This window comes from Schistocerca piceifrons, chromosome 3 (assembly GCF_021461385.2).
Source record: "Schistocerca piceifrons isolate TAMUIC-IGC-003096 chromosome 3, iqSchPice1.1, whole genome shotgun sequence".
NCBI lineage: Eukaryota > Metazoa > Arthropoda > Insecta > Orthoptera > Acrididae > Schistocerca > Schistocerca piceifrons.
The window spans coordinates 330,771,513-330,798,431 of NC_060140.1; the positions used below are offsets into that span (position 1 = coordinate 330,771,513).

General features: G+C 44.7%; 1 protein-coding gene across 1 annotated transcript in view; it reads right to left on the reverse strand.

Moving 5' to 3' along the window:
• LOC124788631 overlaps positions 1 to 26,457 on the reverse strand; it is a 234,130-nt gene extending 207,673 nt beyond the window's left edge. Inside the window, exons 1-2 of the mRNA XM_047255902.1 lie at positions 26,420 to 26,457; positions 25,574 to 25,865 (exon numbers count right to left, since the gene is read on the reverse strand). Coding sequence (XP_047111858.1) covers positions 25,574 to 25,865; positions 26,420 to 26,457 — 330 coding nt within the window. The remainder of the gene's footprint in view (positions 1 to 25,573; positions 25,866 to 26,419) is intronic.
• Positions 26,458 to 26,919: the final 462 nt, after the last annotated feature.

The window sequence follows — 26,919 nt, forward strand, 5'->3', positions numbered from 1 at the left end:
ATTTTCATTTTAGCACGACCAGTGGAAAAGAGATTCAGGTGACTAGATATGCTGCCAAGCAGCCACAGCTGCAGCAGGATCGACTCCAACTCCTCAGCAACATCTTTGTCCTACTAACACAGTCCCAGGCTGAAAGACCGGCCAACAAGGTGTCAGCTTGGAGGAAGATACTAAGACTACCATACTCGGTCTCCACTACAGCCTTAACTATGACTATTGTCCCTGGTATCTCTCCTGGATATTAACACCCTTGACTGAACGACATGGCAAACACACTCGTTACCATCGTTGCAAAATTCTACCTGCCCCACTCCATCACTCCGCCGCTTCCTCTGCCGGCCGGAGTGGCCGAGCGGTTCTAGGCGCTACAGTCTGGAACCGCGCGACCGCTACGGTCGCAGGTTCGAATCCTTCCTCGGGCATGGATGTGGGTGATGTCGTTATGTTAGTTAGGTTTAAGCAGTTCTAAGTTCTATGGGACTGATGACCTCAGAAGTTAAGTCTCATAGGGCTCAGAGCCATTTGAACCATTTGAACCGCTTTCTCTCGAAGAACTTTTCAGTATCTCGAAGCAGACTTCCGAATGATCTGCCACATTTTTGTAAGAGAACTGAACACATCTCCAACTTCAAAAGACAGATAATAGCATATCTGCTGAAACAACAACCGTGTCTACTTTATCTGCACGCACTCGTTACCCATTAGGTCCTTCTTTCCAGGCAGCTCTTCTACATCTCTGAATGTTCTTAGTCGGTGCACTCTAGCTACATTTATTTCTCTTATAACACACTACGCCACATATAACTTTTGTATTGCCAATATCACTATTATTATTATTATTACAACGGTCACAGCAGAAGCCGTAGCAGTAATACTCTCAGCACTAACTTTATTAGCTCTTATTACTAATTATTCATATTCTCTATACATACGTTCAAATTATTTTTGATTGTGTGAATAATACTTTAAAATTGTCGTATTAAGTAATAAAAATACCGAATGTGTGAAATCTTGGTCTGATGCAAAGGAGGGCCTGAAGGAACTAATCTGACTGGGTCAAATAAATAAACAAGTAAATCTTCCTCAAGGGCATCGTGAAGTACCTGATCAAATCATATACCGCACCCTGCCAACACCCAAAATACGCTAATGTGTGTACTGAAATTCAGCGGACCATGCTCTCGATAGAAGTGTTATCCCCTAACGAAATTAGAATCTGATTCCGGGACTGTGCTTGTAAAATAATTGTTTTCAGACATAGACAAAAGGTATGCCAATATTGAAACAACAAATAAGAAAATGTTATTGCCCTTCGTTTCCCCATCCGACCTTGTTCTCAGACTTTGTTCTGACGTTTCTTTTCCTGTAACAACCCATCACACCGTTGTAAGTTGGAACACACACCATGAAGGCTTTCACCCCCGGTATTGGCGTTTTAGGGGATTTTTGTTTTATGGGTCATACGCCGTGGTTCAAGGCATATTTCTCTGGAGAACTTACGGAAGAGAATGCTGCATGTGATGGGTGAAAGCTGACTCAGTTCATATCAGCTGTCCACTGAAAAACTCATCCAAATAATCCCATACAACACAATAACGTCTTTGTCTTTTACAAGAGGACTCCAGTCACAGTACTCAAAGATATTTTTTATTTTAAATTTCTGTGGTGCGGGCCTCTTCGTAGTGCGGGTCCCTAGGCTGTGGCCCAACGGTTGACTATTGTAACAGTGAAAGACAAAATCTTTAACTCAGCGTCTAGCAAACAACGCCTGGTCGTCGGGCCATATCGCGGGCGACAGTCAGATTGCGATCCCAACGCTGTCCGGGGCATCTCCAGACAATTTTTTGCTGATCACTGGGCTCAGTCAATCAATGAGAATAATTCTATTCCTATCAAAGAAATTCCAGGCCGAATACGTATCTGGAGAGGCCCCAGACAGCGGCGTGATGCAAAATCTGACTGTCGCCAACCATACGGCCCGACATTCACGGGTTATTGTCTGGGGTGCCATTTCTTTCCATAGCGTTACCCCCCGTTTGTCATCCGAAAAACCCTTACAACACAACTGTACTTCGACGATATTCTACGCCCCGTTTTGTTGCCCTTGATGGCAAGCCATCTTGGGTTTACATTTCAGCAAGGTAACTGCCGACCACAACCGGCGAGAGTTTCCACTGGTTGTCTTCATGCTTGCAAAACTCTACATTGGCTAGCAAGGTCACCAGGTCTCTCCCTAATTGAGAACGTTTGCAGCATTTTGGGCAAGGCCCTCCTATCATCTCGGGGTTTTGACAACCTAACACGTCAGTTGGACACAGTCTGGCACGATACTCCCCAGTAGGTCATTCAACAACTCTATCAATCAATGCCAAGCCGAATAACTGTTTGTATACAAGCCAGAAGTGGACCATCGCATAACTGAGTTGCTAAATTTGTGATCCTCTTTGTCTTGAATAATCATGTATTTTTTCTGAAATTGCAATTATTTCTTTGTCTGTACATATACGTCTCATCTACCCATTTCTGTCCTATTCAGATCATTGCTTCGTGGTGCGTTTTTTTGTTTCAGAGTGTAAATGGATAATTCTACACGGCACACACAAGTCTGTGTACGCTGACTGCAGAAGAACAGGCAAAAACACAAACGCAGTTTTATTTGGAAGATCTCAACATCCAATTCTTAGTGCGTTACACAGCCTCTTACGTGATCTTGCGGTTAGCGCTGCTGATTGAGACACGGAAGTTCCGGTTCGGGAATCAAAAGATCTGGAATGGGGCCGATCCAGCGCTGTGGCGCCATGTGAGAAGCTGCATGCATAAGTTAGAGACCTCATAAACTCACAAGCAGGCTACGTAGCGCCAGACACAAAGCAGTGGAACGAGCCGCGAGGAACAGAAAATTTATCACGTTGTCGTACAGGATGGAAGGGTAAAAAGACTTCGATATAGATGGAAGTTTCTACAAAAATAAGGATGAATATCTAAATTTTTTTGTGGAGGAGGATCGAGGTGGGGGGGGGGGGGGCTGGGGAACGCAGCCGAACCATCACAAATAAAGACTAGCGTAGTTAAGTACTTGTGGCTATATGATCAAATAGAATACTCTGCGATGAAGTAGATAGCACTCTCCGCTGAAAAGTTTCCGGACACCTATCAGTGGATATTAATATACGTGCATCAACCCTTCGTCTTCATGACGGTTTGAACTCTCACTGGGACACTTTCAAACAGGTGTCTGAATGTATGAGGTGAACTGACATCCCATTCTTCCTCAAGAGGCAAAACGACAGAAGGAAGCGACGTTTGACGCTGGGGTCTGGTGTGACTTCGACGTTCTACATCAAGCCGGGACTCTGGGCAGGCCACTCCTGTGTTACTGTCAACAAAACATTATCTCACAGACGATATGTTATGTCAGGGAGCATTGTCATCCTGCTAGTAACAGTCATTGTCTCCGAAGTGTTCCATTACTGTACACAGTATGCAATTTTGTAAAATGTGTGTCTATCCTTCTACTTCTACCTTTTTCTTTTGCGCTATGAGGGTATAACGCCCTAATCATGTGAAGCACTGTCATGCTGCAACAAAACCTCCTTCCTATTTCACTGTTGGCACTACACATGATGACAGGTCACGGTCCCCAGGCATTCACCAAATCCAAACCCTTCCCCAGGATTTCCACCTGGTATGGCGTCGTTCGTCACTCCATATCACCATCGACTGTCCAATAGCATCGCTGTTTTCAGACCTCAAATCTCGCTTGCCACTGACTACAGAAATGTGACGTTTATTAGGAGCTATCCCATTATTTTTAACTTCGTAATCACAATCGCGAGTGTTTCCTTCCGCTGATTTCATGCTGGTTTTTTTTTTTTTTTTTTTTTTTTTAAAAAAAAGCACCAATGGTCCTTGTAGTACAGTACAAGAGGTCTGTCTGGTCTTGGTTTAGATGTGGTTGTTCCTTCGCTTTCCCACTTAATAATCACACCACCAGCAATCGGTTTGGGCAGCTGTAAAAGGGTTGAAATGTCCTTCATGGATTGGTTACTGACGTGATATCCAGCGACTAGTCCATGTCCGAAAACACTGAGGTCTCCTGGCCGAGCCATTCTGCTGTTATGCTTCTCTAGTGACAAAACAATACTCTGCACTTCCTTCAGCCCTGGCGCGTCGGCTTCTCGTGACATCTGGGAGTCAAATCCATAATACATAGTGGTATTCTGGTACATATGATCAAAGAGTTTACTTACTGTTAAGACTTGATAGTGGTCGTAAAAGAACTATCAAAATAGTAGTAATTATTGAGAACATTTCTTGTGGAGGCGGTCTGGCAAAAAAGTACTTTAAAAATGAATGCAAACAGTCTCGACCACAAAAACATTTATTTTTTCCTAACAGATTTCGGTCAATCTTTGACCATCTTCAGTTCCTCATACTGAAATATGAACATGGAATGGATTTATATGGATGTCTGATAATGGTAGTAACATGTAAAATACATTATACATAACAAATATTCAAAGAAGAAATTATAATAAGCCCGCCCGGCTAGCAGCGCGGTCTACACACCGAGCGGGAAGGTGTGTCGGTCCCCGGCACGAATCCGCCCGGCGGATTAGTGTCGAGGTCCGACGTGCCGGCCAGCCATCTACCTCGGCAAATGCGGGCTGGTTTCCTTTATTCCGCCTCAGTTACACTGTGTCTGCGACTGCTGCGCAAACACTGTTTCCACGTACTCCTACACCATAATTATTCTACCACGCGAACATTTGGGGCTACACTCGTCTGGAGTGATACGTTCCCAGGGGGTTCCACTGGGGGCCGAACCGCACAATAACCCTGGATTCGGTGTGGGGCGGCGGTGGGGTGGTTGAGCTGCTGTGGCCTGTTCTGGAGTCGTGAACCACTGAGGGCTACCGCGGGACGAGGCCTCTCCGTCGTCTGTAGGTCCCCGGTTTAATAAATACATATATACAAACCCAAAATGCTAGGCGGTGGCGGTAAATGGAGCGGGTGTTACAACTCCATGAACGTCAACTGCTAAAGAGTGCAATGCAGCTGTTACTTAAATACGCTACGTTCTGCCCACAGCATACAGAACTGTGTCAGCGATAACCAAACAGGCATACAGGGTGTAAAACAATTATCACAATAAGATACATGCAGAATGGTTACACGGAAGCTAATAGGAAATGAAGAAATAGGTGTATTACATTATATTGAGTAACTTCTGTGAACAGCATTTCGTCAATATGTGACAAAAATACACTCCTGGAAATGGAAAAAAGAACACATTGACACCGGTGTGTCAGACCTACCATACTTGCTCCGGACACTGCGAGAGGGCTGTACAAGCAATGATCACACGCACGGCACAGCGGACACACCAGGAACCGCGGTGTTGGCCGTCGAATGGCGCTAGCTGCGCAGCATTTGTGCACCGCCGCCGTCAGTGTCAGCCAGTTTGCCGTGGCATACGGAGCTCCATCGCAGTCTTTAACACTGGTAGCATGCCGCGACAGCGTGGACGTGAATCGTATGTGCAGTTGACGGACTTTGAGCGAGGGCGTATAGTGGGCATGCGGGAGGCCGGGTGGACGTACCGCCGAATTGCTCAACACGTGGGGCGTGAGGTCTCCACAGTACATCGATGTTGTCGCCAGTGGTCGGCGGAAGGTGCACGTGCCCGTCGACCTGGGACCGGACCGCAGCGACGCACGGATGCACGCCAAGACCGTAGGATCCTACGCAGTGCCGTAGGGGACCACACCGCCACTTCCCAGCAAATTAGGGACACTGTTGCTCCTGGGGTATCGGCGAGGCATCATTCGCAACTGTCTCCATGAAGCTGGGCTACAGTCCCGCACACCGTTAGGCCGTCTTCCGCTCACGCCCCAACATCGTGCAGCCCGCCTCCAGTGGTGTCGCGACAGGCGTGAATGGAGGGACGAATGGAGACGTGTCGTCTTCAGCGATGAGAGTCGCTTCTGCCTTGGTGCCAGTGATGGTCGTATGCGTGTTTGGCGCCGTGCAGGTGAGCGCCACAATCAGGACTGCATACGACCGAGGCACACAGGGCCAACACCCGGCATCATGGTGTGGGGAGCGATCTCCTACACTGGCCGTACACCACTGGTGATCGTTGAGAGGACACTGAATAGTGCACGGTACATCCAAACCGTCATCGAACCCATCGTTCTACCATTCCTAGATCGGCAAGGGAACTTGCTGTTCCAACAGGACAATGCACGTCCGCATGTATCCCGTGCCACCCAACGTGCTCTAGAAGGTGTAAGTCAACTACCCTGGCCAGCAAGATCTCCGGATCTGTCCCCCATTGAGCATGTTTGGGACTGGATGAAGCGTCGTCTCACGCGGTCTGTACGTCCAGCACGAACGCTGGTCCAACTGAGGCGCCAGGTGGAAATGGCATGGCAAGCCGTTCCACAGGACTACATCCAGCATCTCTACGATCGTCTCCATGGGAGAATAGCAGCCTGCATTGCTGCGAAAGGTGGATATACACTGTACTAGTGCCGACATTGTGCATGCTCTGTTGCCTGTGTCTATGTGCCTGTGGTTCTGTCAGTGTGATCATGTGATGTATCTGACCCCAGGAATGTATCAATAAAGTTTCCCCTTCCTGGGACAATGAATTCACGGTGTTCTTATTTCAATTTCCAGGAGTGTATATAGATAAATGAGATAACGAGTCATAATCTGCTGTGAGAACACCGATAGCAATCTGTAGGGATTTATCGCAAACTCTTAGATTGTTTTCCAGCAATGATGGTGGTTAAGCGACGCCAACGGTTACCATGGAGACGGTGTTGTACATCGGTAAGCGCCATCCAGCAGAAGACCATTTTAGAGCTGCAACAGCGTCTGGGTGTTAAATATGTACTGGCATGCAGACCGACGTGTATAATTGCTCGCCTGGTATTGCATATTGCTTCTAGGGTGTAGTGCCAGTGAAAATACTGCTTGAATGACGCCGTTATGTAGCATCGATGCGGCGTGGAGGCGTCGATGTGTTCGTTTCAACAGAAGACGAATTCAAAGTTGCGACAGCAGCTAGCTGTTACAAAATACTGACGTGCAAGTAAGATGACTATAGTAATATGTGTCAATCCCACAGATGACACCGAACAAGTAACAACAAGATGGCAAGTGAAGTATGGTACGTAATACCTAAAGCATGGGAAAATAATCTACATAAAAAAATCTCACTGGCCCATCGAGGTAGTAAAAAACATAAAAGGAGCATGAGAGAAACTGAATTTTAAAAGAACTGTGATCATACTTGTTTATAGTCACAAATGTTACACGAAATTCCATAACATAGGCGTAAATAATGTCAGATCTACAGAAATACAGGTTACATCACTAAGCTGTAATACGTCATGGATCCATCTAAGTAGTCATAAATGTAAAACAAACGCATAAGCAGTGAAACGTTACAAGATACTGTAGATATAGTTGTTTCCAGTCGCAAAAAGTCCATAAAATGGCAATAAGCATGAAGTTACATCTATTATTTGGAGAAATAAGAGTAAAACCGACCAAAAGAAAAAGAGCGTCCTTTAGTTAGCCAAGAGAAAAATCATCATATTATGTCGAGAGAGGTACTGCACAGTCATTATCATAAAACAAACTTGGTCTATTAAGATTGTCATGAATAAAAAGTAAAAACAAAAACAGTCTAAAGTTTTAAATAAAGTGAACGAAGTGTCATACAATCATTAAAACAACCCATAAAAATTAAAATGAAGAATAAATGAGGAAAGAAGAACAGGAACATTCTGTAGTGAGTATTCAAAAGAATCATAGAAATATTTTCCCCTGAGGTCTGATTACTCGCAGAGTATGGACGAGGGTTTATTTTTGTAGTGAGCATAAATTTCTATCTTCAAATTGTTCAAATGGCTCTGAGCACTATGGGACTTAACTTCTGAGGTCATCAGTCCCCTAGAACTTAGAACTACTTAAACCTAACTAACTTAAGGACATCACACACATCCATGCCCGAGGCAGGATTCGAACCTGCGACCGTAGCGGTCGCGCGGCGACCTCACACGGAGGCTTATCAGCATTCGTTCTTGAAGCACGATATACCCTATTGGAGCGGGAGAGGTGAAAAGTGACAGAGGTAGACAAAGTAACCGCCCCCTCACATCGTAAAATGGCTTTCGGAGTGTTGATGTAGTAGATGTATCCTCATCTCTTCAACGCGTATGCAGTCGTAGGTGAACACATTTACGGAAACTGGTCTCTTTCTTCGCAGTTTTCCTGAAATATCAAAAAGTACAATTGCCGAAAAGTGTGTGATTCCAATTCTTCTCTCCTCCTAGCAACACAGACGAGTTCGTCAGACACCCGCATGTTACCAGTAGATTATTTCAGCTCGTGCTACTGGAACTGCCACTCCCTGCCAGTTTAGTTGAGCGGGGCAGGTGTTTAGACGGCTAACGAGGCATACGAGCGGTAATCGTAAGTCATGTTATGTAGAGACACGAGTCGCCACGCTGCCAGGGGTCAACGCGCCACCAAACACGTTCCCAGCCAGTGCACACAGCTCACTTTGCAGCACACAAAGGCGACTGACGATCGGTGTTCTAAACAAAGTGCATCCAAACTATCTGAAAAAAGTTTTGCACCATCTGCACAACTTAGAACGTGTGTGGTCTTAGACTAGTTGAATTGCATTTTCACAGAAATTGGATAGTTCATTCTGGTGAAAGAATTTCACAAATTGGGCAAGTCAGTATCGCTTTGGTCGACCTCTGCCCTTCCACAAGTAGTTATTCAGCTTGGTACTGATTGATAGAGTTGTTAGATGACCTCCTGAAGGATATGGCGCTAAATCTGCCCAGTTTGTGAGTTAGATCGTCAAAAGCCCGTACTGGTTCGAGGGCCTGCCCACGTTTCTTCAAACGGTCTCGGTTGGGGTTTGATCCGGCTACCTTGTTAGTAAAGGTAGGGTTCGGAAGGCACGAAGGCAAGATGCAGAAAATCTCGCCGTGTGCGGACGGGCATTGTCTTGCTGAAATGTAAGCCCAGGATAACTTACCACGAAAAGCAACAAAACGGGGCGTAGAATATCTTCAAAGTTGCGCTGTGTTTGCAAGGGTGCCGCAGATGACAACCAAAGGAGTTCCGCTGTGAAAAAAATGGCACGTCACACCATCAGTCCTGGTTGTCCGACCGTATGGCGGGCGATACTCAGGCTGGGATCCCACCGCTGTTCGGGACGTCTCCAGACACTTGTAAGTTGGTCATGGGAACTCAGTTCGGTGCGGGACTCATCAGTCAAGACAATTCTACTCCAATCACTGAGATTCCAGGCCGAAGACGTTCGGAAATGCCCTGGACAGCGATCTATTTTCGTTAGTTCAATTTTATCATTGTATTCTACCCATAATCCTTGAAGTGTTTTATCAAAGTTTCTTTGTATATTATATATATTACTGCATTCCTCAAGTAAACATCTCTTTTTCTCAACAGATTTTAATCCTGGAGGAATGAATGAGGTATCGTTAGAGAGGTATTTTAACCGGCTTCTGACATTGCATACTGATTTTGCACTAAAACTTAGTACTTGTGAAAGATTTTAACGTAAAAGTGCTTCTAATTATCTTAGAGGATGGGGTATCAAGCATGCCCAGCTTCAGATCAACGTTTCACGAAACTAACTCGTAGATTAGGAATAAGAGACTCCCTTTCCATATTGTGGGCCACGGCCTTGCCGCAGTGGATACACCAGTTCCCGTCTGATCACCGAAGTTAAGCGCTGCGTGGCGTGGCCGGTATTTGGGTGGGTGACCATCCGGACGGCCATGCAGTGTTGCCATTTTTCGGGGTGCACTCAGCCTCGTGATGCCAATTGAGGAGCTACTCGACCGAATAGTAGCGGCTCCGGTCAAAGAAAACCATCATAGCGACCGGGAGAGCGGTGTGCTGACCACATGCCCCTTCTATCCGCATCCTCAACTGAGGATGATACAGCGGTCGGATGGTCCCGATGGGCCACTACAAAGACCATTATATTTGCTTTAAAGTACTTATTAACTCGATAACTTGCATAAAGCATTGTCACACATAATAACCATGACATTGCAGCAGTCCATTATCCCTGCCCGTCGTTTTGTTGTTGTGGTCTTAAGTCCTGAGACTGGTTTGATGCAGCTCTCCATGTCACTCTATCCTGTGCAAGCTTCTTCATCTCCCAGTACCTACTGCAACCTAAATCTTTCTGAATCTGCTTAGTGTATTCATCTCTTGGTCTCCCTCTACGATTTTTACCCTCCACGCTGCCCTCCAGTACTAAATTGGTCATCCCTTCATGCCTCAGAGTATGCCCAACCAACCGATCCCTTCTACTAGTCAAGTTGCGCCACAAATTTCTCTTCTCTCCAATTCTATTCAATACCTCCTCATTAGTTATGTGATCTACCCATCTAATCTTCAGCATTCTTCTGTAGCACTACATTTCGAAAGCTTCTATTCTCTTTTTGTCCAAGACATTTATCGTCCATGTTTCACTTCCATACATGGCTACACTCCATACAAATACTTTCAGAAACGACTTCCTGACACTTAAATCTATACTCGATGTTAACAAATTTCTCATCTTCAGAAATGCTTCGCTTGCCATTGCCAGTCTACATTTTATATCCCCTGTACTTCGACCATCATCAGTTATTTTGCTCCCCAAGTAGAAAAACTCCTTCACTACTTTAAGTGTCTCATTTCCTAATGTATCTAATCCCCTCAGCATCAGCCGACTTAATTCAACTACATTCCATTATCATCGTTTTGCTTTTGTTGATGTTCATTTTATATCCTGCCCGTCGTACAATTACGAATATGCTTTCCGAAATAGCAAACATGTTTGTCATTGTTGCCTTGAATTGTGATTTACCTCTTGCTACTACGACCTAATGTCTTACTTAAAGTACACAGTGCAACCAAAATCTTAAAATACAGTTAGAAGGTATTGAGGCCATTGTGATACACCAGGTAAGATGCGAACACCAAGTTTTAACCTACAAATTTCGCATTTATTTACTTCTTCGTATTTTGTATTCTCATTTCTCATTAAACCCCTCTTCAACAACATGTAAATGTAAATATTAGGGTCATAAAGTTAGAAATTACAAACAACTGATGGCAGTCAAATATTTCCCTGAGTAGAAATTTACAGGCGCGTGTAGTGGCCGCACAATTTGAGGCACCATGTCACGGATATCGCAACGCCTCCCGCCGGAGGTTGGAGTCCTCCTTCGGGCATTGGTGTGTATGTTGTTCTTACTATAAGTAAGTTTAAGCAGTGTGTCAGTGTAAGGACCGATGACCTCTGCAGTTCGGTCGCATGGGAATTCACACATGTGAACATTTTTTTAGAAATTTAATTTTATTTACTTCTTTTATTTTGTGTTTGTATTTGCTCATTAATTATCAACAGTTTGTCAAAAACAGGCTGGTCTAAATACTACTGTGATAATAGTTGACAAGCTTACGATGCAAAGGAAGAAAAATAATAGAATCGTGGCAGTGAGAAGCGCCCTTCCTAAAGGATGGCTGCACCTCCAACACCTACTCAGAGAGAAAGGCGGCATTCCCACAACTACCCTTGTCCCAACGACTACACTTATTCCAGTTACTGTTACCATTTAAAACTATGAAAGTGCAGAAGTTTCGCATGGGTGTCCTGATTGTAGTCATGCAGAATACTCCTTGTGTTTGTTAAGTAATTTCAAGCGTTTGTCTAACAAGTACATTTTCAATGTTTGATAATATATCATATACAACTCAGCAGCGAGGTGGTGCAGTGGTTAGCACACTGGACTCGCATTCGGGAGGACGACGGTTCAAACCCACGCACGGCAATCCAAATTTACGTTTTGCGTGATTCCCCTAAATCGCTTCGGGCAAATGGCGGGATGGTTCATTGGAAAGGACACGGCCGATTTCCTTCCCCACCTGTCCCTAATCCGAGCGTATGCTCCATCTCTAATGATCTCGTATTCAATTGGACGTTAAACTGCTCCTCCTTTTCATATAGACACGTAAAATGTATGTGTGTGTGTGTGTGTGTGTGTGTGTGTGTGTGTGTGTGTGTGTGTGTTCCACATATCCTAAACAACCGGATGGATTTCAACTAAATTTTGTACGCGTGCTGATTGTCTAGGAAGAAGCACTTTAGAGGAGAGAACCACCTAGCTCCCATATAGAGTGCGGGTGGAAAGCGTTGGTAACCTCTGATATGTAGGCTGCCCAACGCGATGGGTGTGCTGCGTGGGTAAAGAGAGAGAGAGAGAGAGAGGGAGAGAGAGAGAGAGGGAGGGAGGGAGGGAGGGAGAGGGGTGAGAAGAAGATGGATAGTGCGACGGGGAGGAGGAGGTGGACCGGGAGTGTGTGGGGGAGGCGGGTAGGAGGGGGTGGACAGAAGTACAGGTAAGAGGAGATGTACAGAGAGAGAGGGGAGGTGGAGGTCATCAAAGAGAGAGGTTGAAGGAGGAGATGGACAGAGAGAGAAGGAAGGAAGAGATGGATTAATAGGAGACTGAAATAAATAAGTTCCTGGGCAACATCGGGTTTCTCAGCTAGTCGCAGATAAAGGGGCGTTGATAATACGGATCCTTCGAGCATACCTGCAGTTTAATGGAAAATTCGGAAGTGGGTATTGTTGATTGTCACGTAGGATGAATGGCCGGTCAAAAAGTATGCAGTTATCATCATCTCCACTTGTTCTGTTCTGTGGCAGGACCAGGCATGGCACCTCATCACTCAATGCTGGTTTGTGCTTCCCTCTTCAGTAATCGTGTGTTTATCGATTTGTTGTTGACACTGTTTTTAGGTGGTATCTTCCGCTTCTTCTCTATCTCCTTCGTTTCACCATGCCTTCAATCCGTTGCTGGCGTAAGCTCTGGTGTTTCAAGATGTATCCAAGGGAGTCTTTTTTTTTCTTTTTTTTCCGTTGTTGTATGTTATATGTATGTTGTATGTTAACCGGGAACCTAGAAACGACGGAGAGGCTCCGTCCTCGCCGCAGCCGCAGTGGTCCTCAACCCCATGACGACTGCGGCAGTCCACTTCACCCCTCCGCCGCCCCACACCGAACCCAGGGTTATGATGCGGTTCGGTCTCTGGTGGACCCCCCAGGGAACGCCTTACACCAGACGAGTGTAACCCGTATGTTTGCGTGATAGAGTAATGGTGGAGTACGCGTACGTGGAGAAGTTATTGGCGCAGCAATCGCCAACATAGTATAGCTGAGGCGGAATAAGGGGAACCAGCCCGCATTCGCCGAGGCAGATGGAAAACCGCCTGAAAACCATCCACAGACTGGCGAGCTCACCAGACCTTGACACAAGTCCGCCGGGCGGATTCGTGCCGGGGACCAGGCGCTCCTTCCCGCTCCGGAAAGCCGTGCGTTAGACACCTCGACTAAGCGGGCGGGCTTTTTTTCCCTTAGAGTGCCTAAGAAGTTTCTGCTCGCCACAGTTACACGGATGTAATTGATTGGAAGCGCATAACAGTGGAGTAGGGACAGGAGACGAAAGGTTTTATGGTTTTATTTTATATTTAGGGAGAGCAAGAGGGAGGGATGGTTTTTTTCTCTGGTAGAGGTTGGTCGAAAAGGTGAAGTAGGTCAAGTGTTTTCTCTCCTACTCTCCTTTCGTGATAGAATATTTTAGAGGTTGCACGGATGTAAAGGCAGCTACTTCGGGCTGTGTAGGCTCCATTGTAATACGTGCGCCGGCAGTAGCGCGAGTAGCCGGTAGGGATTAGCGGTGCAGCGACCCCCCGCGGCGCGGCGCTTATTACGGCGGCTGACGCGACGATATGCAGCGTGTCAGCGGCCGCGGCGCGCATTGAGCGCGGTGACTCGGCGGATCGCGGCTCACGGCCGCCGCCGGCGCGGCCTGCAGCTCAATCAGCCGGCGTCACGCGCAGCCGCCGTACAATGTCGCACTGGCCAGCGCCGGCGCTACTCGGCCAACCGGACCAGGCGCGCGGGCCGCGGCGGGCGCCAGTCGCTACCGCTCTACAGAGCAGAGCCCGCCTCATACGGACTGAGATTCGCTGCGAGATTACCGCGTGGCTCGCACGGCGGTTCCCAGGCAGCCGCCACAGACTGCGAGGCTGTTTGCCTGCAGTGAGTTTGGCAACTTTTCGAAAGACAACTTTCATGTGGGTATCTTAACTACACGACTCGTCATTAAAATTGCTACACCGAGAAGAAATGCAGATGATAAACGGGTATTCATTGGACAAATATATTATACTAGAACTGACAAGTGATTACATTTTCACGCAATTTGGGGGCATAGATCCTGGGAAATCAGTACCCAGAACAACCACCTCTGGCCGTAATAACGGCCTTGATACGCCTGGGCATTGACTCAAACAGAGCTTGGATGGCGTGTACAGGTACAGCTGCCCATGCAGCTTCAACACGATACCACAGTTCATACAGAGTAGTGACTGGCGTATTGTGACGAGCCAGTTGCTCGGCCACCATTGACCAGACGTTTTCAACTGGTGAGAGATCTGGAAAGTGTGCTGGTCATGGCACCAGTCGAACATTTTCTGTATCCAGAAAGGCCCGTACAGGACCTGCAACATGTGGTCGTGCATTATCCTGCTGAAATGTAGGGTTTCGCAGGGATCGAATGAAGGGTAGAGCCACGGGTCGTAACATATCTGAAATGTAACGTCCACTGTTCAAAGTGCCGTCAGTGCGAACAAGAGACGCGTAACCAATGGCACCCCATACCATCACGCCGGGTGATACGCCAGTATGGCGATGACGAATACACGCTTACAATGTGCGTTCACCGCGATGTCGCCAAACACGGATGCGACCGCCAAGATGCTGTAAACAGAACCTAAATTCAACCGAAAAAACGACGTTTTGCCATTCGTACACCCAGGTTCGTCGTTGAATACACCATCGCAGGCGCTCATGTCTGTGGTGCAGCGTCAAGGTTTACCGTAGCCATGATCTCCGAGATGATACTCCATGCTGCTGCAAACGTTGTCGAACTGTTCGTGCAGATGGTTGTTGTTTTGCAAACGTCCCCATCTGTTGACTCAGGGACCGAGACGTGGCTACACGATCCGTTACAGCCATGCGGATAAGGTGCCTGTCATCTCGACTGCTAGTGATACGAGGCCGTTGGGATCCAGCGCGGCGTTCCGTATTACCCTCCTGAACCCACCGATTTCATATTCTGCTAACAGTCATTGGATCTCGACCAACGCGAGCAGCAATGTCGCAATCTGTTAAACCGCAATCGCGGTAGGCCACAATCCGACCTTTTTCAAAGTCGGAAACGTGATGGTACGCATTTCTTCTCCTTACACGAGGCATCACAACAGTGTTTCACCAGACAACGCCGTTCAGCTGCTGTTTGTGTATGAGAAATCGGTTGGAAACTTTCCTCATGTCAGCACGTTGTAGGTGTCGCCACCGGCGCCAACCTTGTGTGAATCCTCTGAAAAGCTAATCATTTGTATATCACAGCATCTTCTTCCTGTCGGTTAAATTTCGCGTCTGTAGCACGTCATCTTCGTGGTGTAGCAATTTTAATGGCCAGTAGCGTACCTGATATGGGCGCCCTTCCGACGACATAAACAATACCCCATATTTAAATTATGGTTTTACTAATAATTTTTCACTCGATCAGAGTGCTGTCTTAGAACACGTCGTGTCTACAAGATACCCTGCGAGTGTAACCTACCTTACGTTGTAATGTATTGTTTGTTAACCGGGTACCTAAAAACGACGGAGAGGCTCTGTCCCCTCCGCAGCCGCAGTGGTCCTCAGCCCCACGACGACTACCGCAGTCCACTTCAACCCTCCGCCGCCCCACACCGAACCCAGGGTTATTGTGCAGTTCGGCCCCCGGTGGACCACCCAGGGAACGTCTCACACCAGACGAGTGTAGCCCCTATGTTTGCGTGGTAGAGTAATGGTGGTGTACGAGTGCGTGGAGAACTGTTTTGCGCAGCAATCGCCTACACAGTGTAACTGAGGCGGAATAAGGGGAACCAGCCCGTATTCGCCGAGGCAGGTGGAAAACCGCCTAAAAACCATCCACAGACTGGCCAGTTCACCGGACCTCGACACAATTCCCCGGGCGGATTCGTGCCGGGGACCAGGTGCTCCTTCCCGCCCGGAAAGCCGTACGCTAGACCGCATGGCCAATTACCTTACGTTTGTAACACTTTTGATATACAAGGCAGCCCGCAGCTCAGCAAGCCTTAGGATCCAGCGCTTGCGTGCACCGAATGTGGAGTGAACGTATGTCCATACGTGGCGGAGCCCACGCGAAATACTGGCCCCGCAACGAACTTGTGATGTCACACTAATCGGCTAGAGGCCCACGAGAAGGACAGGCCATTGTGCGCGCGTCACAACACGTGACACTGTAGGTCTTACGAGTGCCAGCAGCTGTCTCCGGCATGGAGGGAGTAACTGTTTCAGACGAGTTTAATAATTCTTGACTGTGTGTTTAAATGCATGCAAGTTCCCGATGGCATACGACGAAGTTAAGACCTTTAGTCGGTACCTTATCCTTTACGTACTGATGTCCTACACGGAACCGAGCGTTCCCGAAGTGTGGCGGACAAGCCTACTAGTGTGGTGTCCCAAGTTCGTTGCAGGGCCCTTATACCTCGTTGGCCGCGAGTCGCCTTGTCCGCTGCTCCGTGCACGGCCCATGGAAAATAAAAGTGTAATTGAAAAGCTACCCACTAAAGGTCTTAAATTTGTCGTGTACACCGCGAAGCAATAATGAGAAGAAGATGAGAGAAATTAGGCGCGTCCAGAGGCATAAGCAGATGTCATAGGAAAGAAAGCCTGTAATATTGGAATGATACACTCTCCGCTATGCACTATACCGTACCTCCTGGAACATGCATGTAGATTTGAGTGCAAATAGGACGATATGTAGCATGGCGAAGACGGAATGAGAATTGTTTCAGATATATATAACCCTTAAACAATTTCCATTTTATTATTAACTGGCTTTCAGGACGTACCCATACAGTCATCTGAGTAGTGGAAAGACGATAAGACAGTGTGCTTCGACAATTCAGATTATTCATTACTCTCAAGCGGTTCCCTGGTACAACGTTACATACGCTTACACTTGTCATGTGACGTGATGCAGGCGATTTTCATGTCAGTTTTGACGATACGAAAATAAGGACAACACAACACCCAGTCTCCATCCGGAGGAAACATCCAACCCAGCCAGGAATCGAAACCGGGCCCCTTTGGTTAACGACCTGCCACGCTGAGCCCGTAGCTACCTAGGCAGACTGGGAAATGTAGCAGTGGCGCTCAGATGAAGAATCGACCGAGCAGTCGGCTGGATTTATAATAGTTATGTGCGGACGTTCAAACAGGGGGATTTTCTGGAGCACTGTGGTGACAAAGCTGATGATGCCTTCGGCAGTGGGTGAAAGGTGCAGGGAGAATTAGCTGGATGAATGAGGTAGCATGTCAATGTGACGTGTAGTGCAGTAAGTACGGGTTTGATGGCAGGGGATTTAACTTTACGCTTAGCGAAAAAGGTTCGATGGGAGTGACCATAGGTGTTGCATTTTTGAGCTCACAGCAGATTCGTGGAGTTAGTGACGGGATTTGATGTCACGGTTGATCAGTTGGTTTTTATGATCTTTGATGGGGCAGTTCTGGAAGTGATACGCATCCATTTTGGAGCGCGAAAATTCTACTTCGTGAGAATTAGAGCAGCACGGATGATAAGGTGATCGATGGTTGGTGAAATTTTTTGGTGTTTTTGCGTCCTGCTCTAGTAGCTTAACGCGTAGCGCGCTAGTTTGCTAGACTGGGCGGTGAGCAAGATACGGATGAAACCCACGTGACGATTAACGACGGTCTAAGGCGCTGCAGTCATGGACTGTGCGGCTGGGTGTGTGTGTTTGTCCTTAGGATAATTTAGGTTAAGTAGTGTGTAAGCTTAGGGACTGATGACCTCAGCAGTTAAATCCCATAAGATTTCACACACATTTCTGAATTAACGACCTTTTTGTCTGGTTCCCCGGCCACCTTAAGGTTTTTTTCGTACAGGTTTCCATATAAGTCACGCAAACCATGGCCATTCCTCAATTTCCGCCTCAACCAAACGGTTGAAATACGATACCGCACAGAACAAGGTTTACACTGTTCACACACAGATGGCGAACATGAGTTTCCTCCTTTCGGTTGACGACTGTGATGGGCGCAAAGATGAAATAAAATAAAACTGCCAGATCATGAAAACAGATGATCCCATACCACGGGATAAACGCGAGGGAAGAAAGAGCGAGCGAGACGGAGAGCTCCGGTGCTATTTTCCTTGTAATATTCTTTGAATCTTGTCTGCGTTGGACTTCTGGGAGTCGTGTCGGCGTCTGATGTCATAATCTGGAAATGCGGTCATGCCAGAAAGACGCTTTGTTGGAACTTAACCTCCTGGTACTCAATAATTACTCCAGATGGCTCCGTTACTGCTTTAACTGATACATATACGGAAAAGATGTACTTATCTGTTATCCAGTCTTTCCACTGATGACAACAAATACATCTTCACCTACTGAAACAACGTCTTATGATAGTTGAGGGACTTGGGACGTTAAATCGTAACAAAATATGTACCATACACGTTAACACGGCGCTTTAAATTCAAAAAATATGTTTCATCAGACCCTAAGCTGAGTTGCCCATGAATTACTAAGAGCACGTCCCTTGCAATTTCCTCTTTATCCACCTTGCTGAATAGGCTCTAATCTTCTTTCTTCGCTTATTAGCCTCTTCCAGTACACTGCTCAGCAGCAACATGTCTAACAACGCTCATATCTTCTGCACTGCAGGCAGACATTTTACTACCAAACAGCTAAGCGCAGACCTTACATTGTGCATTGGGTTCGGGAGACATGTTAGCCGTCGATGCTGCCCAATAGTGATGTGCGTCCTCGAGCCAAGTTAAAGTCGAAACTCACTCCGTGTCACACCGGTTTAAAGTGGAGTCTCTAGTGTGTAGCATCCTATCAGCTGTACACAATACGACTACAAATCAGGAATACTGGAGCAATACACTGATTACTTAAGGGAGGCATTGGCATATTATTTATTTATATTGGAATCCATGAAACATGAAAATCCTCAGGGCGAAACATAGTTATTAATTATGAATATTGAGACCTTTACTTACTGAACCTTTAAAAAACTAGACAATTATTAACAAATGTGATAGAGGCACTGGTGTGGTACACGTTAACAGTGGTGACGGGTGTGTATGATATTGTAGGAGCCAGCGATGTAGCATGAGTGAACAGATGTCAGCGCCGATAATGAGAGGATAAATGCCGTTTGTAACACGCAAACGGCATTGATCATGATTTCCTGGATGAATGAAAACTATCAAGTAACGCATAAATGCTGTGAGACACGTGAAGTGGTGCACGTGCGGTACAAATCACTTCAACAACAATAGCATTTGTAATTATAATGTAGTTTGATGTAAATACGTATTCGACTAGCGAAGGTGCAGTATATACGTCTGCACAGAAACTGGAAGACTCGAGGGTATGCCGAAGCGCACAATAAGCAGACAAACATCTATAATTTCAATATTAAATACAAATTAGATAAGAAATATCAAATAAATGATGTATGAAATCTGAACGGAACTGTGTGTCACGAAGCTTACGAAGTCACTCACTGATATGAGAGAATTTCATATTAAAAGAACACAAATAAAATTGTTTAGGGATAACATATATAGAAAATGCGCATATGGCTGTAAGCGTAGAAGATTTTCGCACTAGATGCTTATAAATTTCGAGATATACCGAGGTGAATGGTGTCAAAATAAGTCCACATAGACTGACACTTCGAAAGTAACTTAACATATTAATTATTGTTTTTATTGTTTTTGTTTTATTTGTTTTCCTTAATTTCATTTTCTTTCTAATCAATTAGAAATTTTTTATACTCATTGTTAAGCTATATGTAGAAATAAGTATCTTTAGTACTGTGTTATTACACCTATGAATTAAAAAAAAAATGCCAGACAGTGGAGAATTTTCAACGTATTGAGTGTATCATACGATTTGCTTTGGACACGCAAGAGGACAGGTTATCAGAAAAGAATAAGGCATAGACGAGGTGTAAGCAATCAGTGGTTACTCAAGAATATGATGTATAGCAGTAAGCCGCAACTATGCAGTGGAGCCACAGTGAGTGATAGGGGCCAACTCGAACATTTTCAGACTGAGCCATCATCCACTAACAAGCGTCAACGATCGACGTAAGATGAAACGTGGGGTATGGCACCTTTTAGCATTGGTCACAGTCCTCATTCTAATCTAATGTAACTCCACAAAATGAACTGCTAGTCTAATGAGAAATGCCAAACAGTGACAATGGAACAACGTGTAGAGTTAAGTGTCTTCAGGAACAGGCGCTCAAATGAAGAGCTACGGATTTACTTGTATACAGGCCCACGCAGATGTCTCAAGTGCCGGGCACGAACATCACCCCAGGGGGCACGCAAGAATGCAGAAGTCACTGATGGTGACAAAGGAAGGAGCTGTTACACCAAGCATGCAGTGCTTAAGAAATACCGCAAATAATTGTGACAGCGCACAGTAGGTAGTCAAATACATAACGATTTTCATCTCTTACGCCATGTGCTATTCAAGGGAAAAAACTTTTTGTGGACTTATTGTCAGAGTTTTTTACCTTACACCCGACAACAAATCGTTTGTAACACGAAGTATCCGTTTTTAAGGCTGCTTTAAAAGTGTCTCTGAAGTACGATCTGATCTGATACGTACCTTTCATATAGATTTATTTTTATTACTAAGTTCAGCAAACTTGCAGCTACATACAATACAATATCATTAGGATGAGGGTTGTTACTACTATATAAATTCCAAAATTTTACTATATAAATTCTTTTAGAGTAGTTGAGAAAACATTCTACAAAGCTGCTATATTTTTTACGAGCTAACTTTTGAAAACCGAATAATGTGACGTAGTGAATAATGCTCCGTTTTCTATTAGAATGAGGAGTTTAAAATTTTCGTCCTGTCCATTTCATTTAAGATTCCCACGGTTCGCAATAATAGCACTATTATTCCCTGAATTCCACTTCGCTTCGTCTTTAATTATCTCAGTTTCTATGACCCGTGAAGCTATAACACTTCATTCCTACTTCCTACCACTAAGAGAGGTATACTAGAACAACATGGAATATGCGTTATTAAAATGTTTAGTCTTCGCGATACCTGTGTCAGTTCTGAAATCAAAAAAGTACCAGAGTACAGAGCTTTCAGGACCACCCCATACAATTGAGAGATAGTCAATCTAAAGCTTTATTATCTTCCCAGAATTGTAGCGGAGATTTTAACAATAATTCCCGGAACAGAAAGCAAGACATAAATTATGAAGCACAGTCGCACAGACATATTTCAGTCCTCTTAACGAGCGAAAGGGGTGCATTTCGTTTAGGAAGACAGTCGGTGAAATTCGGTGTCATAAAACGGCTGAGCCAATTACCTCAGTTTTCAGCTTTACAGATTATTTTAAGTAAAGTGTAATCTGCCACCTGCTTCCTTAAAGAGATAAGTTACTACAGTTTTATGCATTGAATTTGACTCACATCCACGCAACGGGTCTGATTTCAGTCGTCTCATATCAATATATGTTACTAAAGGAATCATTGGTGTGGGCAAAAATAATGTGGGATTTCGATAGTTTTAGATTAGGGCTATAATTAATACGGAAATATTTAAAGACCACACTGAAACAATTTAAAATGGTTCAAATTGCTCTGAGCACAATGGGACTTAACATCTGAGGTCATCAGTCCCCTAGAACTTAGAACTACTTAACCTAAGGACATCACACACATCCATGCCCGAGGCAGGATTCGAACCTGCGACCGTAGCGGTCGCGCGGTTCCAGACTGAAGCGCTTAGAACCGCTCGGCCACATCGGCCGGCTGAAACAACTTAAAGGTAGAAATAAGAAGAGTGAAGTAATGCACGCAGAAACGCAATCGTGATTATTAATTAGCACCAGTTTTGTGCTGAAATTTTGGTAACATCCAGCACGACGACCAACATATACTAAAGCCTGTGTGACGAAATTGTTGTTGTATTACAGTCGAAAGCTTCATGTGGACGGTTCTGTGAGAATTTAGTAGAAAATTAAGACGCTATTTCAAACATGGTCTGTGCGGCTGGTCCCGGCGGAGATTCGAGTCCTCCCTCGGGCATGGGTATGTGTGTTTGTCCTTAGGATAATTTAGGTTAAGAAGTGTGTACGCTTAGGGACTGATGACCTTAGCAGTTAAGTCCCCTAAGATTTACACACCTTTGAACTTTTTTTTTTTTTTTTTCAAACATGGTACTGTGTTCAGCAGCTACGCCACTGCTAAATGAAACCGCGAATAAGGAAGTAATTTTGCTTCTTCGAATATAGTCCAGCGGGATCGCATCCTTTCTCAGAATAGTGACTACTTGCGTCCTTACAAGTCTTTGGTGTGGTAACATGTCTTAGTAGCGTTCCTAGCTAGTTGTACTGTTCCAAAGGAAATGTCAACAAAGGGCTGCAGTGAATAAACGCAGAACCCAAAGAATAATATTACGTTTTCGTTTTAAGAAAAGTGTCAGTAGAGATTCATGGGAAGACGTCAAGCGCAGAGGGCAGTATGGAGCAACCGACATTAGCTCTTATAAATTTAGTTCGCATGAAATTAGTCACTACTCACAGAATTAAGGCAATATTCGAGGTTCTTCAGATCGAAATTTTTGGTGTGAATCAAACTAAAACTGGCGTGGAATACAAGTCTAAGAAAGAGAAAAATGTGCCACTATTTGTCATAAATAATCTGTAACAACAATCAAGTTGTTCCTCTGATTACTGCGATTCCGAAAGGCGCATGCAAATCAAAATATCAGTAATTAAATCTGTTTCGTAGACATAACACGAGATATTTTATTTCTGTTGGTGCACAGATGTAGCGGAAACGTACGTATTAATGAAAAGTATTATACACACGCTTAGAAAACATCTCAGGACGATCTTGTCTTCAGTATTGCTCTGAGTACACTCATTTTTTTTCTAAAAGTCCTGTGTCGTATATTGATATTCATGGCATGCTCTACACATTATTTAAGTAACGAAAAATGTCAAGTTGGCGCTTAAACCATTTTAACCCTGATCCATGCAGATGGTCCATGACTAAAACCGGCCGATATTTGGGTTTACATTAAAAGCGGCTGATGGTCAAAAATGCATTTTATGCGACACATTTCACTGGAAAAGCAACATCGGTGTCAAAATGACACAACTGTGTTTCATACAGCGGCTAAAGCTTATAAAGGTATGGAAAAATAGCTAATATCATAACTTACACACACAATAAAGAGCTTTAATGACAAAACATATTTATCAGTACATTAGCGGACAAACACACACAGACACACACACACATACATACACAAAGATTTTTCGGATCATGTTAGCAGCCAAGTTACATTGAGCTGAACGCCGAAAGCGATGTTCTTTCTTCGGAGCACAGTTAAATCTGTAAAAAAAAAAAAAAAATCTCTGGCTCGATCGCGTATGATACTGCAGCTCACATGAACACGCTATTCATGGCAAAGAATTTTCATTTTACATCTGATGATAGTGCAAAAAAGCATTAAATCCGGTTATGTGTAAAAAAAAAAATACTTTTCTACCGATACAGTTAATTAGAGTTCTGTGCCTAAACTTGTACAGACAGAATCCCTTTGTTGCCCCTCTTTCTGTCTGTCTATCCCTCAGGAAAGAATAGACGTATGAAGTTCAAATTTACGTCACATACTAAGGTCTGCGGTCCCTTGTGGGAGCAGAAATTTTAAGCTTCTCGAAAACTCACTCATCAAAACCTGTAGGGTACTTTCGTTGACCTAGAACCATTAAATTCGACAAGAAGCAAGGTTTCACAGTATATATAAAGAAAACTTTCAAAAATTGTTAATTTGTGATCATTAAACACGAAAAATATTTTTTGTCATTTGTCATTCGTCTGTCGTTTTGCCTGTCCACCTGTAGAGATTTTTTCAGTTGGTGCTTCAAGTTCAAATTTACGTCACGTTCTAAGGTCTGTGATGCCTTTTCGGTGCAAAAAATTTAAGCTTCTAAGTTAATGTAATCAAAAGATACGGTCATTTACGTCACATACTTCTGATAATCGAGAATTCAATCGTCGAAGCCTATAGCATTTTTCTCTTTGATCTAGAATCATAAAATTTTGTAAGAAGCTAGGTTTCACGGTATAAGTAAAGGAATAGATCTGATAATTGGTAATTGTAATTGTATGACACGAAAAAATATTTCTTTTGTCATTTTGTCTACCCGTTGTTAAGACCCTTTCCCTCTGGAACATGTCGGCGTACCAGGTTCAAATTTATGTCACATACTAAGGTCTATAGTTCCTTGGCGGTGTAAACATTTTACGCTTATGAATATATTCGGTCCAAAGATACGGTCTTTTACAGCACATATTTTGATGTTCGAAAATTCACTCGTCGAAGCCTATAGGATGCTTCCCTTTGACCTAGAATCACAAAATTTTGCAAGATGCTGGGTTTCACAGTATAAGTAAAGGAAAACCTATGATAATTGGTAATTTGTAGTTGTATGACACGAAAAAATATTTTTTTCGTCATTTTTTATCCATCTGTCTGTTTGTCTATCCGTCTGTTAAGACCCTTTTCCTCTGGAACATGTTGGCGTATCAGGTTCAAAATTATGTCACATACTAAGGTCTATGGTCCCTTGGCGCTATAAGCATTTTAAGCTTCTAAATATATTCAGTCAAACGATAGACCATTTATGGCACATATTTTGGCACTCGAACACTCACTCAGCGAAACCTTAGAATCATGAAATTAGGCAAGAAGTAAGATTTCACAGCGCAAGTAAAGGGAAACATCCTGAATTGTTAATTTGTAATTATATCACACGAAAAAAATATTTTTTTTCGTCAGTTGCCTTCTGGCTTGAAATTTTAAAGTAAAACATTCTCAAAAGTCTTGGAATCCCTGGGACCAATATCTTGTTAGTATCAATGTCTATAACTACCAGAAATCGTTAATATCCTCGATCCTCGGAATGGATGAACGGTCTATATACTTAACTTAGCTTGTGCGGAACATTCAATGTGCGAGTCCTAACTGTACTTTTTTTATCTTAGTAACAGTATTGCTATCACTACATACGTATCATTCACTACTTCCAGCATAGTTAAAAGCTTATTGCGTCTTTGTAAAAGAAACAAGATAAAGCAAACAAGCGCAAATGGCATACAATGTATTTCCCTAATCTGCATAACATAAAGCTTCTAATCGTTATGTCTCGTCGTCACGACACGTGTTAATGTTTGATATCATCTAACTAAAATTACATGGTCGTAATGCTACAAAACCACAGGGTAGCAGCAAGTACGGAGTATGTCCGACCACACTTGGGTCGTGCTGGAGTCCGGACGCTACTCACTGCAGACGGCCCGGCGGCTTCGGCCTCGGCGGCGCTGATGGCCCGCGAGATGGCATCGGAGAGCGAGACGTTGACGAACTGGGAGACGTCGCAGGTGGCGGCTGCGGCCGACATTTGCGCGTGCAGCTGCAGCTGCAGAGTGCACGGCCACGGCTGCGGCGACTGCCGGACCGCGCGCCGCGGGCGCCGCTCGGCTCCCTCCGGGCCCGCTCGGCGGCCTTCGGGCCCGCCGCCGCAGACGCTCCCCCGCCCCCCTTTGGCAACTTTCGCACCGAGCGTCACGACGCGACTTCTGCATCCACAATACCCTAGGTGGCGCAGCGCTCAAAAGCTACGTCGTCTCTTTCCTGTTACGATCGCATGCGGTAGGCTTCCGAGAAATGAACGGACGGATGGACGTCAATAGGAAATGTATCTTCTTCAGCTGATGTTTAGGACAACACGTGCCGTACAAAGTTCTACAAACTACAATCAACAATGTACAACAAAGCCAAACCCAAAAGTACGAGAGACGTTCAATAAGTAATGCAACACTTTTTTTCCTCGGCCACTTTCAGTTGCAAAACCACGGAATTTGACGTGCGACATCGTGGAATATTACCGCTTCAGTGCTTATGCTGAAGAGTCAAAGCAACTCTGTTGCTGTCACGTCTTCGTATGAAGCAACTGTACAACGATTGGAATTCACAATATCCAGTGATTTGTGGTACTATACGACAAGTTCGTTTATTTGGATAGAAGCGTATGGGGATTGTAAACGGCAAAATGAAATAACGAAACCGGTTGCTTTCCGAATGAAATAAAATAATATGTTAAAGAATACGATTGTTGGTGAATTTTGCTGACATTGACAATAGGTTGATAATGTTGCCGACAAGCCGCATCCTTTTTGTGACCAACTTTACATCTCCAGACTATGCAGCCATAAGATATTTGGCATTACAGGTCACCTTTAGTACTTCTACAACTAAATAAAAGGTGTACAACCTGACTTCCGCCGTTTGCCGATAGGTGGCGACAACGGTAAGTGGCGGTCGAAAGAAACAAATCGCAGACGTCGGGCAGTTAGCTTGGAACTCGGTCAACATAACCTCATTCAAACATTACTCGATTTGTATCTCCATCATAAAGTTGTTCCTAATTGAAAATGTCAGTTTGCGAGCCTAATTCTCGTCATTAGCAGGACGTGTTACTGTTTTGTTTCAATAGGAAGAAAACAGCGGCTGAGTCTCATCGAAAGCTCTCAAGTACGTATGGTAAGGACGCTATTAGTGAAAGAATTTGTTGTGAGTGGTTTCAAAGCTTCAAGAACGATGATTTTAACGTCACAGACGGGCGTAGTGGTG